Source organism: Glycine soja, chromosome 15, assembly GCF_004193775.1.
Source record: "Glycine soja cultivar W05 chromosome 15, ASM419377v2, whole genome shotgun sequence".
Classification (NCBI taxonomy): Eukaryota; Viridiplantae; Streptophyta; class Magnoliopsida; order Fabales; family Fabaceae; genus Glycine; species Glycine soja.
This window is the reverse complement of record NC_041016.1, coordinates 25,218,810-25,236,209: the sequence shown is the minus strand read 5'-3', so window position 1 is coordinate 25,236,209 and position 17,400 is coordinate 25,218,810. Positions and strand designations below refer to the sequence as shown.

Sequence of the window (17,400 nt, the reverse complement as noted above, 5' to 3'; positions counted from 1 at the left end):
AAGTTAAATAGAATTTTTAATTGGGGAAATAATTTGTAATATCTTAATTCAACCCCCCCTTCTTAAGATATCTGAGGCCACTTGTCCAACACAAAGTGATTAGACTTGTCGTGCATTAACTCGTTGCCCTTAAAGGGTCTTATAGTTGTGTGATTGTATAATTCATAGCGTACAACTCAATGCGTACAATATCTCAATACACATGTGTCTTACAATTCAACACATACTTAATTTATCACATATTCCTAATCTCAATCATAATGTTATAATCCCAAAGCAACATGTTATCACACCTCATGAATCATATACACATCACATAATATTGTGAATGTATGTATACATGATTTTGATGATGTCAAAGAAGAATCTAACAAGGCTGCTTCAAATGATAAGCATTTGCTTCAAGAATAATTCAAGATTGCTTCAACAAACAAAGCCTTGTTTTAAGATTCACTAAAGACCAAGCCTTGCCTTAAAACAAAGTGCTTTCAAGACATGCAAGGCTCTGGTAATCGATTACCAGGAAGTGTAATCGATTACCAGAAGACAGGGTTGAGAAATAGCTGTTGAAAAAGGTTTTGAATTTGAATTTTCAACATGTAATCAATTACCATATGTCTGTAATCGATTACCAGCAACGAAACTTTGGAAATTCAAATTCAAAAGTCATAACCCTTCAAATTATAACTGTGTAATCGATTACACAAACATTGTAATCGATTACCAGTGGAAAGTTTTCAGAAAATCTGCCAACAGTCACATCTTTTCATTAGATTTGTGAATGGCCATCAAAGACCTATAAATAGGTGACTTGGGCACGAATTTTATGCAGAGAGTTTTGCTTGGCAAAAATGTTTTATCCTCTCAAAAGACAATGAGAGAGATTCCAAAAGAACTTCATTGTCAAATGCTCTCTCAAAAGAAATCCTTGGCCAAACACTTGCAAAATCTATAAGGATTCCTACATGATCTTTATTGTAATATTCTTCTCTTAAAGAGAGAATTCTTCTTTCATTCTTCTTATTCAATGAGATTGGTTAAGAGACTGTGAGTCTCTTGTTGTAAAGGATTCTTGAACACAAGGGATGGGTTTTCCCTGTGTGGTTCAGACTTTGTAATGGATTTTACAAAGATAGTGGAAATCTCAAGTGGGTTGCTTGAGTACTGGACGTAGGCACGGGTTGTGGCCGAACCAGTATAAAACTGTGTTTGCATTCTCTCTTCCCTTATCTCATTTATGTTATTGCAATCAATTTTGCCTTGCATGTTTATAGAACATTATTAAATTGATTGTTGTTGCTTCTTCTGCATTCTAAGCCTATCCCTCTTAAGATTATTGAGGCCACAAGGTCCAACAAATATGAATATTTACATGGCACAAAACATGTATTAAATCGAACTATATTATTTTCAATTAAAAAGAGTTAATAAATAATTAAACTAAAAATGCATTAAAAGTATTTATCGTTGAATCTTAATATATTAATTTCCTCCAGTTTAATTTTATTATTTGAACTATTAATTCCTAATTTATTTTAACAATTCATATATATATATATGTGTGTGTGTGTGTGTGTGTGTGTTATAATCATTAGTCATGCCTATTGATTGAATATGGTTCTTTGTTTCAAATTTTGGTGTTTTGCTCATGTATTTGTGTTTTTAACCCCTTTATTTGAAAAATTTATTTTTGATGGCTAGGTGTTTGATATAATATTTCAATCAAGAGCTACATCTTCTTCAAGTGTTAACAACAATGAAGTAAGAGTTAAATATTAAATAAAAAATTGTTATTGCCTTAAGAAATGTCCATTCACGAGATCAATTGTTAATTTGTTATTGAATATTTAATAAAGATGTTAGAGCAATTTCGTTTGCTCAAATATTTCAATTGACGTTAACTAACGACATTAAGAGAAGGAGGATAAAAGTAATGTAGAAAAAGGGAGAGACATCATATGCAATTTGAAAAAAAAAACACAAGGGATGCTAGTGTAACAAAGATGATAGGACAATTTTGTCTACCCACATATTTCAATTGATGTTAGTTAATGAAGTTAACAAAATGGGATAAAAGTAATGTAAAAAGAAGAAAAGAGTATCCAATGCTATTTAAGAAAAATGTAGGGATGTGAGTATAATTTACTCAAATATCTAATAGAAATATTTCACAAGTTATTAATATTATTAAGCACTTTGAAATAAATTTAATCATAGTTTAGGAAAAAAATAATGGAGCCATAGACTATGGTCGCACCCCGGTGTGCCTTGCAGGGGCAAAGCTTTGCGACAATGCGAGGTTCGATGGTGCCACTGCCTCGGCGCTCGACCCCTACACTACCCGTCAAGGCCATTTTCGTAGATCTATTAGCCCTTGGTCGAGGCCACACTATGAGAAGACTGCGCATTATTTCTTTCCTTCAGAAATCTCTCGTTCCAAAAGTTTTACTGTATAATCAGTTGGGTACAAGTTCGGGGTTATGTTCACATTTAATTATGAATTGATACGATTGTGCAGAATAAAGTTGATCATTAATGACAATTCAACTTTTATGCTGAAAGCCTTAAAAGAATTCTTAACTAGATTCTCTAACCACTTTCTATGCTTTTCAACAATCGAACAATTACAAACAATTCTAAATAATAGTAGTGGAATATAAACGAACAGTTGGTGGGCACTTGGGTCTAGAGATACTCTAAGTTATTTTCAGATGAAGTGTTATGGATGTTTAGGAAACAGAGTAAATCCTAGGAATCTACGCAATGATTCGAAAAATTAGAGTGAAATTGTCTAGGAATTCCTATGGAAAGAAAGGAATCTGAGCTGAATATTATTGATTATAGAATCAATTACAATAAGGAGGATTCAAGAATGTAGTTTTTTACACAATAGATGCGTAACTTGAATAGCAAATTACCATTTATAGCAAGTAACTAAGTAACTAAAAACCAATTCAAGAATTCATTTACAACTACCAAGGCTATATTAGTAATAACATAAGTAATTGCATTTCCCTAACATAGCCCTCCCCTTAAAAAATTCTTTTCCTCAAGAATCGAACTGTGGAAACCTCATCTTCAAGTCATAATAGAACTCCCAAGTTGCATCCTCTGGATGTTGATGTTTCCATTGAACCAAGACTTTTGTGACAGCTTGTCCCCTTCTTTTAACTGTCATTCGATCCAGTATTACTTCTGGTTCTTTAGGCCCTGTAGCTTCATGAATAAAATTAGGCAGTGTTGGAGAATGAATGAATTGACCAATATGCTTCTTAAGTTATGAAACATGAAAGACATTGTGAATTTTTGCATGATCAGGTAGCTTCAACTCATAGGCAACATCTCCAATTCTACTAATCACAGGATATGGCCCAAAGTATTTAGGTGCTAGCTTTTCATTAGCTCTTGTAGCAATGGACACTTTCCTATAGGCTTGCAATTTGACATAAACCAAGTCTCCAACAGAAAATCGCCTGTCAGACTTGTGCTTATCAGCCATCTGTTTCATCCTATTTTGCGCTCTTTGGAGATGAAATTTTAAAACCTTCAACATCTCCTCAAATAGGTTTCTAAACACCTATTGACTACCTCAATTTGTCCATCCGTCTGAGGGTGATAGACACCAGATAGTTGCAATTACACACCCTGGAATGCCATTAATTCTTGCCAGAATTTGTTGAGGAAGATTGAATCCTTGTCACTTGTTATAGAGGATGGAAAACCATGTAGCTTGAAAACATGATCAATAAAAGCTTGAGCTACTGTGCTAGCAGTATATGGATTTGATAAAGGTATAAAATGTGCAGCTTTACTCAAACGATCCACCACCACAAAGATAGCTTGTTTGCCATTCGAAAGGGGTAGACCCTCTATAAAGTTCATTGATATGTGTTGCCACACATGATCCAGTATAGGCAATGGTTGCAAAAACCCTAGATAAGCAGCATGATCATACTTACACTGCTGAGTGGCACACTGCTGCACAAATTGTTTGACATCCAAGGTCAAACCCTTCCAATATAGAATAGCCTGGATTCTTTTGCAAGTTGCAATTCTGCCTGAGTGACCTCCTGGTGCAGAATTATGAAAGCAATGTAGTAATTATTGTCTAAGTTGGAGATCTTTACCTACCACCAATTTACCCTTCCTCCTCAACTGATCATTAAGCCAAGTGTAATGCTTATGAGAGTTGCTATAATAATTGCCAATGAAGCATCAAAAACCCAAGTGCTTTGAATCCTATCCAACACATCTGTTTGAATTGTTTGGACTCTTAGTGCTTTGCATTAAATATCCTTCAACCTTGACAAGGCATCAGCTGCAACATTCTCCTTGCCTTGCTTATACTAAATGGTGAATTCAAACTCCATGAGTTTGACCAACCATTTCTGCTGAAATGCAGTAGTCAATCTATGTTCCAACATATATTTGAGGCTCCTGTGGTAAGTTCTAATAACAAATGGCCTGCTTAAGAGATATCAAACACTACTGCAAGTAGCTCTTTTTCGTAAGTGGAGAGGCCTTGCTGCTACTGATTCAACATCCTGCTAATAAAGGCATGGGATGATGTTGTTGCATTAACATAGCACCTATGCCCTGACCAGAAGCATAAACTTCAATGACAAAAATCTGTGTGAAATCAGGCATAGCCAAGACAGGTGCAGAGGTGAGGGACTCTTTGAGTTGTTGAAAGACTATTTTGGCTGCAGGAGTCCACTGAAACTTGTCTTTTTTTAGCATTTCAGTCAATGCTCTGGCCATAGTACCACAATTCCTCACAAATCTTCTATAGTAACATGCCAAGTCCAAAAACCCTCTAAGTTGCTTAAGAGTAGCAGGCATAGGCCAATTTTGGACTGCCACTATTTTGGCAGGGTCTGTTGAAACCCCTTCAGCAAATATGACATGCCCTAAGTACTCCACCTAAGGCACACCAAAGTAACATTTAGATTGTTTGGCAAACATCTGGTTTGATCTCATTACTGCAAAAACCTTATGTAAGTGTGGTAAGTGCTCATCCAAGGATTGACAATAGATGAGGATGTCATAAAAAAAGACTAGCAAAAACTTCCTCAAGAATTCTTGGAAGACAGTGTTCATTAGGTTTTGAAATGTAGCATGGGCATTGGTGAGGCCAAATGGCATGACCAAGTATTCAAAATGACCATTGTGATTTCTGAATGTTGTCTTGTAAATATCAGCAGTATGCATTTTAACTTGATGGTACCCTACCCTAAGATCAATCTTGGAAAAGATAGTAGAGTCGTGCAACTCATTTATGAGATCTTCTACCAAAGGAATTGGAAACCGGTCCTTGATGGTATTCTTGTTCAAGTCCCTGTAGTCAACACACAACCTCCAAGTGACATCTTTTTTCCCAACCAACACCACTGGACTAGCATAAGGGTTGTTGCTAGTTTGAATGATTCCTGAGTCCAACATCTCATGGATTATCTTATCAATGATATCCTTTAGTTGCTTGGCATACCTATAAGGTATTTTGTTGATTGGTTCAACATATTGCAAGAGAGGGATTTTGTGATCATGCTTACCTCTACGTGGTGGTAGTTGTGTCCACCTTAGTGGCATGAGTTGTTAATGCTTGCAATACTCCACCTTCCATCCCTACTTGGATCATAGACAGGTGCACACTATTGTTCACTATTTTATCAAGAGTTGGGCTCTTGATTGATTTACAGCTGCTTGGATTAGAACCTCTTAATACATGTCTTCTGCCCTAAACCATAAATTCCATACTCAGCTTGGTTAAATTCCAAGTGATATCCCCTAATGTGATCAGCCATTCAATACCTAGCACTATATCACAACATCCTAGGGGAATTAGCATGACATCTAAAGTGAAAGTGGTATGCTGAATTACCCATGTAAAATTTCGTACAACTGAAGATATTTGCACTTTTGTGCCATTGTATCTCCCTGTGACACACATGGTTATGAAAGTTGGAACACCTGTCAAGGCATTGACAGATATTTGTGCCTCCTCAAACTGTGTTGCAGCTCCCCCTGTATGGTTTTCTATCTCAATAGTGTCCTCCTCTATGTCATCAACCTCCATGAGGTGAATTTGTAGTTTCTTGTGTGTCAAGCTATGCTCCACAGAAAATGTCTCATCACAGAAATAACACAACCCTTTGGCCCTTCTTTCACTCATGAATGCTGGTGTCAAATTCTTGGTGAATCTTGGTTTGGTTTTCATGGACTCTGGTTCAGTTACTGTCGATGGTTTGGGTCCCAACAAGGATTTGATTGGGACTACAGGTTTGTTCTTGCTAGGCAATGTGGTTGTAGTACCTTGCAGAATCGCAAATTCATACAATTTGGCTAGGTTATATGCTTTCATCATTGACTGGGGTTGAAACATACGAACCATCATTTGCACCTCAGTTTTCAACCCTCCCAAGAAACAACTTAAGGAGTAGTCTACTGGTAAATCCAATCGTGTCATGATGGCATCAAATTGCTCATGGTACTCACTAATGGTACCCTTCTCTCTCAAATTCATTAGCTCAGCCATGGGATCATCACAAGCATCCCCAAATCTTTCAGTCAAGATTTGAACATATTCTTCCCAACTAGGGAGGTGTTGAGACAAGAGAATTCACCCCCTTCTTAAGTTATTGAGGCCACTTGTCCAGCAGGGTTAAGGTTAAGCAATGCAATATGGATCATGATGCGTCATCTTTCATCATGTTTTGTTCCTATTTTTATACACCAAACAATGAAACACCTTTTCCATTCACTTCATCGCTCTCTGTTCTCTAGCTACCACTAATCCACACATCATGCAAAGGTAAATTACAACCCCCCTATGCAAATATTATTATTTTAAAAAAATTATTTCCTAAGGGGGCATTTATTTCATGGAATGTTCTTACATTTCTAGAAATATTATTCTTAGGAATATAATATGGGAATATCATTTTTGGGTATTTTTAAAAAATATGTGTGGTTACATTTTAATATTCATAGGAATAGTTTAGTTTTTAAAATTTAAAATAATTTAAATAAAAAATGTACATGTGTATTTGACAATAAAATTTTACATTCTCATGGGAATATCATTTTCCCACACCCTTCTCATGAGAATATAGATGCAAGAAAGCATGGTAAAAAAAGAAATTATAACATTCCCAATATTCAATAGTACTCGAGATTATTTTTTAAAAAAACTTGAAACAAATATGAGAATATATATTCTCATCTTCATATTCTTAGGAATATTTCATCAAGATTCCATGAACACAAACACCCCCTAAGACTTCTATTCTTCTTTCCTTATCTCTTCATTTAAATTTATTGATATCTTCTTTGATTCTTTTGTCTCTTCCCTATTTAGATTAATTTTGTTATGACTATATTCGATAAAACTAGCTAAAAAACTAGTTGAAAAGTGGAAAGGTATCTAAAAGCTGAAAAGTTAGTTGATATCTAAAATTTTGAAGCGGTAAGCTGAAAGCTTGCTTAGTAAATCATAAGCCTTTGCTAAAACTAACAATTAAAGTAGTTGAAAAGTATAAAATGATAGAAAATGATAAAATCGTGATTTATTTAAAAAAAGGTAATCAGGAAATTTGATAAATATATTAAGGATAAAAAGGAAAAAAATATAAAAAGTTAGAAGTTAGGATTTTAAAACATGTTATTTCAAGTAGCATTTTAAAAAAAATGCTCAAAGCTACTAAAAAAGATTGTTTATCAAACTGTCAAACAAACTATTCAACTAGTAAAAAAAAAGGACATAACCTATTTCATCGAATTTTCTCTTATTTTTCAAGGATAGATTATTAATTCATATTTCTTTTAGTTATCCTTGACTCTTTTTACTTGTGTACTGATTTAAATTATTTTTATCTCTTACCTAATTTAGAATATATTTCATACTCTAACAAAGGTACCTTTCGAAGCCAACATGTGAAGTTTGGGAGTCCACCTTAGCCACGTTCATCCTGACATGTGCCAACTCTAGATTTTGGTAAGTACATTAACATTTTTTAGTCCATGAGTAATTGAATTTCTCAAATGGATTCTATTATTATTATTATTATTATTATTGTTAAAACTTCTTTTAGAAAAAAATTAGTCCGACATGGGGAGCGTCACTTTTCAAAACTATGAATTTGGACTGCCTAATACATCAAAGGTGGATGCACCTCTCTCTCATTTTGTTTTATTAAATAACTTCAATTGATACTTCTTTTCTTATTATATGTGTGTCAAGAACCATACAATTCTCTTGGGAAAAAAATAATAATTTTTATTACTCAAAAATCACACAACCAAGAACCAAAAACAACACCATAAATGAAATAGAAAAATATCACAAATTTGTTTAACGTGGTTTGGGCTCTCACCCTTACATCCATAACCTCAACCTCAATTTTTTTAACATAGTTCAGACCCTCATCCTTACATCCATGATCTTCTCATAACAAGTTTTAAGGACAAGTTAGACAAACTTGTAAACCTTTTCTCAGCATGACACCTCTCTCTCACCTAGGGTGCTAGCCCCCTCTTCAAGATGGGTAATTCTTCTCATCTTAAGAACCTATATATATACACCTAGCATCATAATGTTAAAAGAGGAAACAAATCTCTAATTTATAGAATATATTTTTAATTCTAAAGAGCATCCTAGAAATAAGACAATATCCTTTTTTAAATCTAAACAATAACCTAGATATTTGAAATTACAAATTTGAAATATTTCCCAAAAATCCTTCCTTTAATTAAATTTTAATTTCATCTCCAATCTTCTTGTATGCTCATCACGCTTCTGCTTTGCTTGCACAAAATCTGGTATGTTTCCCAATCTGCTGCACAAGTACTGAATGGTGACACTTCTAGACTTGTACTGCTAGCTTTTTCCATTGGAACACGTCACTTGACTATCACATCGCCAAGTATACTTTTGAAACGAGGACCCCTCACAGATTCACCATCAACTTCCTCAAGCTTCTTCAATACTCTTTTCTCTCTGATCACCAGGCCGCAAGATCAACTCTGATACAGATTGTTGGGGGGAAAAACACACTCATATCTTTATTACTCAAAAATTATTAGAGATAGGGGGAGCAACATGAAAAAACATGAAGACTGAAGCTTGAAGCTTGGAGAAAAGCTTGAAGATGTTTAGTCTTTTGAATGCCTAACTCCCTTGAGTGGTATTTGTATTGGTTGTTATATTGAATGCTGCATCTTAGGCCATATCATATCTTGTGTGCATCATGCATCATCATGAGTAAGTGAGAAGAAGAGTTTCTAAGTTAAAAAAGTTTCTTCAGAAGGAAAAACTCTATATTTTAATCTATTATAGCCTTATCATAATCGATTACACAAGTTGTCTAAAGCTTGTAGAGTTATGTCTCGTATCGGTTTAATTGATTACAACCTTCTCGTAATCAATTACACAATTGTTTCTGAGACAATGATGATTTATTCAAATTCTCTGCTTTAATCGATTACCATGTGATATAATCGATTACTTCTCTTTCTATAAGTAGTTTAGAAGTGAGCGAGAACACTTTAATTGATTAATTTGAGTATCTAATCGATTACATTATTCTTGAGTTATTTCCAAGTGTTTGGAACAACACTTCAATCAATTAAAAAGATAATCTAATGGATTACTTAATAGATTATAGGCGGTTATAACTATTTTCTCTATAAATAACCAGCTTGTGTTATCTTAAAAAAGATATCGAAAATAACACAATAAGCCTCTAAATGAGCTAAGATCACATGTTGTTATTAGTTAAAGAAAGAAGAGAAGAAAAGTACTTAGAAGAAGTAACCTACACCTTCAAATCTTTTTATTGTGAAGATCTTTTGCGATAAGCGAGTTGTGTCACTTTCTTGAGTTCAAGAAGAACACCTTTTTAGGCAAGTAAGGTTTTGCAGAAAGGATTGATCAGGTGGTGTCTATCTTTACTCTTGGTTTTCGGGTATTGTTATACACATCTTTTTGTCTGTGCATGAATCACTTAAGGCATGTTAGAATAGGTGTTTCTAGTTTGGGCTAAGAGTAGGGTTCTCTTAGGCTCTTATTCACAAAGGATCCTAGTGTTGGGTGTCTAAGTCTCTTTTTCTGGGGTGGGAATTGTAGATTGGTTGTGATTGTTTGTAAGGATTCTTTATTCACAGTGAAAATCTAATTTTGGTTTTTGATTAGAGTGATAGAGAGTTAACCAGTATAAAAAGGTGGTGTATCTCTTGTCTTGTTACGATCTTTATTTTTCATTCAAGTATTAATCAGTTTTCAAAAAGATTCAAGATATATCTTTGTGAAAGAAAGAGCTTTAATGAAGGATCTTGTACAAAGGTTGAATTGATTAAGTATTGATTGAGTTTGGTTCATGAAAGTTTTGTGATACGATCCATACAAAATAAGTTTTTGTAACTCTGGTTTTAAAAGTTTTGTTTTCGAAAACCAATTCACCCCTCCCCCCTCTTAGTTTATTGAGTACCATCATCTTTTTTTCAAAAAAACACACAACCAAAAACAAGAGACAACACTATAAACAAAATAGAAAAAAGATCACAAATTTGTTTAACATGGTTCGGACTATCACCCTTACATCCACAACCTCAACCTCAATTTGTTTTACGTGGTTCAGATCCTCATTCCTACATCCACAATATCCTCATAACAAGTTTTTAGGACAAGTTGGACAAACTTATAAACCTTTTCTCAACATGACCCCCCTCTCTCACCTAAGGTGGTGACCCCTCTTTAGGTTGGATAATTCTTCTCATCTTGAGAACCTCTATATATAGACTTAGCATCATAATCTTAAAAGAGAAAATAAACCTCTAATTTAAAGAATATATCTTTAATTCTAAATAGCATCCTAGAAATATGACAATATTCTTTTTAAAATCTAAACAATATTCTAGAGATTTGAAATTACAAATTTCAATTGTTTCTCAACAAATTCTGTTTGAGAGTTGTTACGCCTTTGTTTAGGTTTGGAAAACCAAATACCATACCAAGGAGCAAGAAGAACTTACTTTGTACACTCTTTCAAACACATTTTTTAATTGATTTTTGTTATTTTGAATAAATTTCAACTAATAAGAGAAAGTATATTTAAAAGAACATGTTAAAGAATGTGCTCTTAGCATTTCTCATTCCAAAAAAAAAAATCTCACATATAAAATATTTTTTAATGTTAAATTAATTATTTTATTTGAAGACTTTGATTGTATAAATAATAGTATTTAAGTATTAATTATTATTATTTTGACGAAATATGTATTCCTTTTTATAGTATTGATTACAAAATTAATGATATTTTTCCTCTTTTTAGACAAATTTTCTTTTTTATATAAATAGCATTTTCTTTTTCCAGTCATCATAATTGAAATAATCACATTTGTTTCTTTTTTAAAACAAAGTATTCGATATTACTTATTTCCTTTGTTAGTATCTTTTCCTTTTATAATGTATTATTGTTATTTTAAAGGTTATAAATATTTACATTTGTAACCAAATAACTTTATTATTCTTTCTTTTATGTTGATTTGGCTATAATTGATTTAAGAAATTAAATATTATTTATAATTAATCTTTGGTATGAGATAAGCTTACATTATATAAGAAATTTGATAACTTGAATTTTAAGACATACTAATAACTATTCTCTCATTCTATTACTATTATTCATATAATTCTTTAATTTGTTTCTCTTATATATTTCATCACTGTTCTTGCTATTACTAGGCTTCAATCTGTTTTTGGCTTTAAGTACATGAGTCTAGCTTCGAATTTATAAATTTAAACTTAATTATATAAATTTTGGAAAAACAGATCAAATATTGAGTTGTATATTAACAAATTATTGGTCAGAGTAGTAGTGAGGTTCATCCCCTTTGAGTAATGGTCTCAGCTAAGTCTTTGAAAATGAAAAAATATGATTGAGAGAAAAAATCTTACTAAAAATAGATAATTAAATTTTTCGATAAATATTAATCATCGATAAAGTCAATAAATATTTCATACCAATAACATAGTATAACAAAATAAATATTAAGTTGTATGAGACACTCATCAAAATTCATTTAAATATATTTTAGAATTTTTTCTTATAAAATAAATAATTAATATAGATTTTATTATAAAATTATATAGGTTATATTTGTCCCCGTAACTTCTTTGGCTGGATCTACTCTTGGCCTAACATGATACTGCTAGTATTATAATAATATTGCCTCTACGTTACTTTAGTTTGTTTTGAATTTTTATCAGCAAAAGGAATTATTGTTAATAATCAAAAGAAATAAGACAAATCCAAACTATACATTAAGATTATCAATGTCTAATAATAAAAATACAAGAAATAAGACAAATTTTTTCAGATAAAAAAGAAATTATATTATATAAAGACATGAACGGACCCAAGATTCAATGATCAGGGATCAAAATCAAATAAATATGTAAACACTAAAATTCATAAAAAAAATATTTATATGTTTTCTTAAATAATTTTTTACAGCATTTTTCTAAAATATTAAAAAAACATATAATAAAGAATATATCTATATATATATAGAGAGAGAGAGAGAGAGAATTTATTAAACATATTAAGTACCCTAAATTAGAAATTACAATAACCAATTTCATATGTCACCAAGAACTTTAATGAATTTATAATCATCATATTTCAAAAATCTACTAAATTTGAGTAAATTATATTACTTATTAATTTATATTTTAGGACAATAGTAGCTAACAACCATTCAAGAATAACTTACTTTCAGAAAGTTTGAAAATTAAATAAGAAAAATGTTAGTTGTGACAAATGCTACAACTTTGAAAACAAAGTATGCCAAACATTTCCGTGGCATTTGGTACAAGGGAAAATTTTAGTTTCTCGGGAATCTTAAGTTGAGAATGCTATAGTCTATTTGGTTGCGAGTTTTTAGTTTTTTATTTTTAAATGTAATTTTCAACGCAAAACATGTTTGACAAAATGAAGAAAATGATTTTTAAATTATTTTTGAAATACTTTTACACTCATTTTCAAACCCAAGAAAAAAGATTTTATGAATTGAGTTTTTAGTTGTAAAAAAAAACATGCATTTCTCACATTTAGCAATGATACTTTTTGTTAACATCATCACTACCAGCATCATCGTCACTGTCAATATCACTGTCGCTGCCATTGTCACCTCCATCATCGCCAACACCATCTCCACCATCTTTGTTACCGCCATAACTGGCTGCCACCACCATGACCACCAACATCATTATCAACACCACCATCACCACCACCATCAATGCTACCGTCATTGTCATTGTCACCACCACCATCACCAACACACTACCACCACTTGGTGGCACCACCACCACCACCATCAATGCCACCGTCATTGTCACCACCACCACCACTAGCAACAATACCACCTTCATCAATCGTCACTGCCACCATAACCACCACCAACATCATTGCAACCACCGTTGCCACAACTAACACCTACTAAAATAACAACAATCACACTAGAAGGGAGGTTGAATAGTGTGTTAATAAAAGATAAGAACTTTTGTAAATAAAACTTTATCAAAAGTTTAGAAAGATATACAAACTAGAGTCATCCATTGATAAGAAAACAAGTTTGATAAAAAGAAAGGTTGATCGTGTAGTGTGTGTGTATATATATATATATATAAAGAGATATTTTCAAGAGATATTTTTTAAAAAGAACACTTGGTGAGTAAAAGTTGGCAGAGAAAGCTAAGAGAATACTTAATAAAACCGCTTAAGAGAGACATAGAAATGCTTGGTTTATATTGGTTGACTTAAACAAAACTACATCGAGTTTTCCTTTAAGCAACTATGAATGATTCCACTAATCAAAACTTTTATTACAAAACAAGTATTATGTTTTGCCACTCTTGCCTATACAAGTATTCTTCTAGCCACTTCTACATTAACTTAGACTTCACTTGAATCTAATAACACCCTAGTATTGTTTAGCACTAAGTCACTCCTAGCTTTCACAAACAAAAGTTTGAATGAATGTAATGATTCAACAACACTCAATGAGTGGATAGAATTCAAAGCTCAAATACGAAATAATTTTGCTCAGCAAAGAATAGACAATGTAAGATCAAAAGTATTCTCCAATGATTTTCCAGAGTTTTGCTCATTTTTGTATGATATTTTTCCTTGCTCTTCCTTTAAGTTAAGGCTACCTTTCATAGACTTCAGTGAATGATCTATTATGGGATTAACACTGAGTTTAGATATGACCATTGTCTCACACTGGGAAGCAAGGCGATGTGGCACCCTTTGATTGGAAATAAAAGGAATAAAAGTACAAACAACAACATGTGCTCTTTATCCTCATCGAAAATGACCTCTAAGGAATATTCTATAAAAACCTTGTATTCTCTTATATTATGTTCTTTCCTTAAATTCAAATTTTAGCAATTCTAATAAAGAAAAGCAAAAATTGAATTTCGTAAAGAGAGATCGTGCACTTCCCTTAGTGGCTAACATTACATTTTTTGTACTCAATGGACATCACTTATAAGCGTATAAAATCAGTATGTGTGTGACTTACAACAAGTGGACGCGAGTAGTAAGAACATTCCGTCTATAAACATTAGTTTTCATAATAAGTGGACGCATTAGATTTTATAGTGCGACTTACTAGAGTTGTAGATAATGATGAAGTCCTTTTATGAAGTGATCATATGCACTTAACATCAATTCATTATATCATCAACAATTTATACTTTTGTAAAGATCAAAATTTAAGACATGATAGGTTGTCCAATTTAGTGGTTGTCCAGACCTAACAACTACCACCACCACTAATACTACCTCTGTCATTGTCATCGCCACCAACATTGTCGCCACTACCACCACCATCATCACAACTACCACCATCAAGTCATCACTGCCACCACTATTGGCATCGCCACCACCACTGCCACAGTAACCACTACGGTATCTCTATTATCGTCATCGCTGCTAACATCACCATCATCACCACTACACAAACACACTCTTAAACTAATTTTAATACAATGTGAAACTTTGAAAATGAGTTTATTTGAAGCTAATCATATTTTAAAAATTGGTTTTAATTTTTTTTTTAAACTAGAACAAAAAACTTATTATTTTTAAAAATTTCAAAACTCAAAACTAAAAACCACCCCAAACAAGACCTTAATTTCCTATGTTTGGTTTGATTTTTGAAAAATAACATTCCTAGGAAACAATGTTTCTCAAGAACTTTTTTTTTTCCAAGTTTCCCTTGAAAATATTCCCATAGGGGAATTGGACATTTAAGTTTCCTAAGTTAAAAAAAAAGTTTAATTACTGTAATAATTTCATGTTACTCTAATTAAATTATTTAATGAGGTAAACAATTAATGATTGTGGTGAATATAGTATATTTATGATCAAGCAAAAAAATTTAGTCAATCCTAGGTAGTCAATCCTAGGAATCATGATTCCCACGCACCAAAAAAAAATTCATTTGTACCAAATGCCCCCTTTGTGTAACTTGATATCTAATTTGCATTCCTAAGATTTACATGTCATGTGGGTCTAGATCTGTGCACTAAGATCAAAAGCAATAGTGAAAGCTCACAATGGTAAGAATTAAGAACAAAGATAAGACAAGAAAAACAAACATAATAGGAAGATGGTAATGGCTAGAAAGATAGGATGTTTATTGTTGTGTTTCAAAATTTAAGTTGTCATATCTTATATATATAGTGTTTGTAAAGTTTGACACATTGACATATATTAATATAATTATTTGATTAATACTACAATTATTTATAAATTTTAAGATAATAATAATAACATTATAAAAGAAAAACAATTTAAAAGAAAAAAAATGGTACTCAAATATTTTATTTTATCTAGAAAGACAGTGTAATAAATATTAAAATAATAAAATGTTTTATTAAAATATAAAAACGACCAATAATAGTTAAATGACATATTTAAATATGATAAAAAATTACATATTTAAATTTCTTAGGCAAAATAATTACGTAATATTTTTTTGTGTGAACAAAACACAAAATTAAAAAGGCTAAAATATGTTTTCGATCTCTAACAAATATTTGAATTTTGTATTTTTCTTCTTGATAAATTTTTTCTTTGAATTGAGTCTCTAATAAAATAATAATTTTATTTTTGGTCCTGGACACTTTTTTTAGTCCCTAATAAATTAACAAATTTTTTATTTGTTTCCTGATAATTTTTTTCATTTGTTATTAGTCTTTTTCAAAGGGACTAATAACAAATGAAAAAATTTATGAGTGAGCAAATAAAAAATTCGCTAATTTGTTAGAGACTAAAAAAAAATATCAAGAACCAAAAACAAATTTGTTTTATCAAGGAGCAAAAATGAAGAAAGAAATTATCAAACATCAAATCCAAAATTTTGGATATTTATTAGCAATTACAAACATATTTTAGCTTATTAAAAATTTAAATTCATAAAAGGGGCAGGGAGGGGGAATAATTAAAGGCTTAAATATGTTTTTGATCTATAATATATACCTGGCTTTTGCGTTTGATCCCTGATAAATTTTTCCTTCGAATTGACTTCCTGATATTTGAAAAGTTTTGTTTTAGATCTCTGTTGTCAATTAAGTGATGACATGTCCATTAAATACTTGATAGCGCAATTTGTGGCAACTCAATTACCCCTCTGTACACCCTTAATTCCATGAACCCTAACCTTCTCCTCACTCCATTTGCAAATCAACTCTCTCCAGTTCTGTTTCCTACTCTCACACACTTCTCTTCACTCTCCATCCCCCGTTCTGTCACCGCCGCTCACGCGGAGCATCCTACTGCGAGCTTCCACTAGTGAATCCACCTCCACCATCATCATCGATAACTCCAATGTCACCAACTCCATCCCCTTCATCATCTGTGTCCGCAACCGAATCGACCTACATCATTCTTCATCATTGATTCCCATGGCAACAAAATCAAGGACTTTGACAGCCTCCACCACGTCATCACCTTCCTGCTCTGCCACCCCTCCCCCTCGCTCTTTCGACAAAGAACAACTTCATAAATCGAGTCCACTCATTATTATTTCTACTGCATTGGACTCACCAGAATCTCCATCAGGAAAAGGACTATTCCGACGTTGGAGATGATATAGAGGGTGGACCATAGAGGTGATGACGACATGGTTGTTGATAGCGAAACCACTTTCATGATTTTGTCGGCAAGTCTGTATAACTCGGTGGTGGCTGAGTTCGGCCGACGAGTCAGATGAGTTCACAAGCGCGCAAGTGAGGTGGAGGAAAAACTGGTCTCGGGCTGTATTATTTTTTAAAGGCGTTGGTGGAGGTTCCCACAATGATGTGGCATTTTTTGGGGAATAGTTCCAATGTGG

At 32.5% G+C, this 17,400-nt stretch overlaps 1 protein-coding gene across 1 annotated transcript; it reads right to left on the bottom strand.

Annotated features, from left to right (window-relative positions):
* Positions 1-13,340: 13,340 nt before the first annotated feature.
* LOC114386008 lies at positions 13,341-17,192 on the bottom strand. Its single transcript, XM_028346025.1, has 4 exons — positions 17,115-17,192; positions 16,845-16,945; positions 14,924-15,017; positions 13,341-13,493 (listed from the first exon to the last, which is right to left on the bottom strand). Exons 1-4 carry the CDS (start codon positions 17,190-17,192, stop codon positions 13,341-13,343), a joined length of 426 nt encoding a protein of 141 aa, XP_028201826.1.
* Between the last annotated feature and the right edge of the window lie 208 nt (positions 17,193-17,400).

Coding starts and splice junctions, on each gene's coding strand:
- LOC114386008 (XM_028346025.1), bottom strand. CDS start 17,192: ATGTCGTCATCACCTCTATGGTCCACCCTCTATATCATCTCCAACGTC. Junction 16,946..17,114: donor TTTTCCTGATGGAGATTCTG/GTGAGTCCAATG, acceptor AGAATGATGTAG/GTCGATTCGGTTGCGGACAC. Junction 15,018..16,844: donor TTCACTAGTGGAAGCTCGCA/GTAGGATGCTCC, acceptor GTGTTTGTGTAG/TGGTGATGATGGTGATGTTA.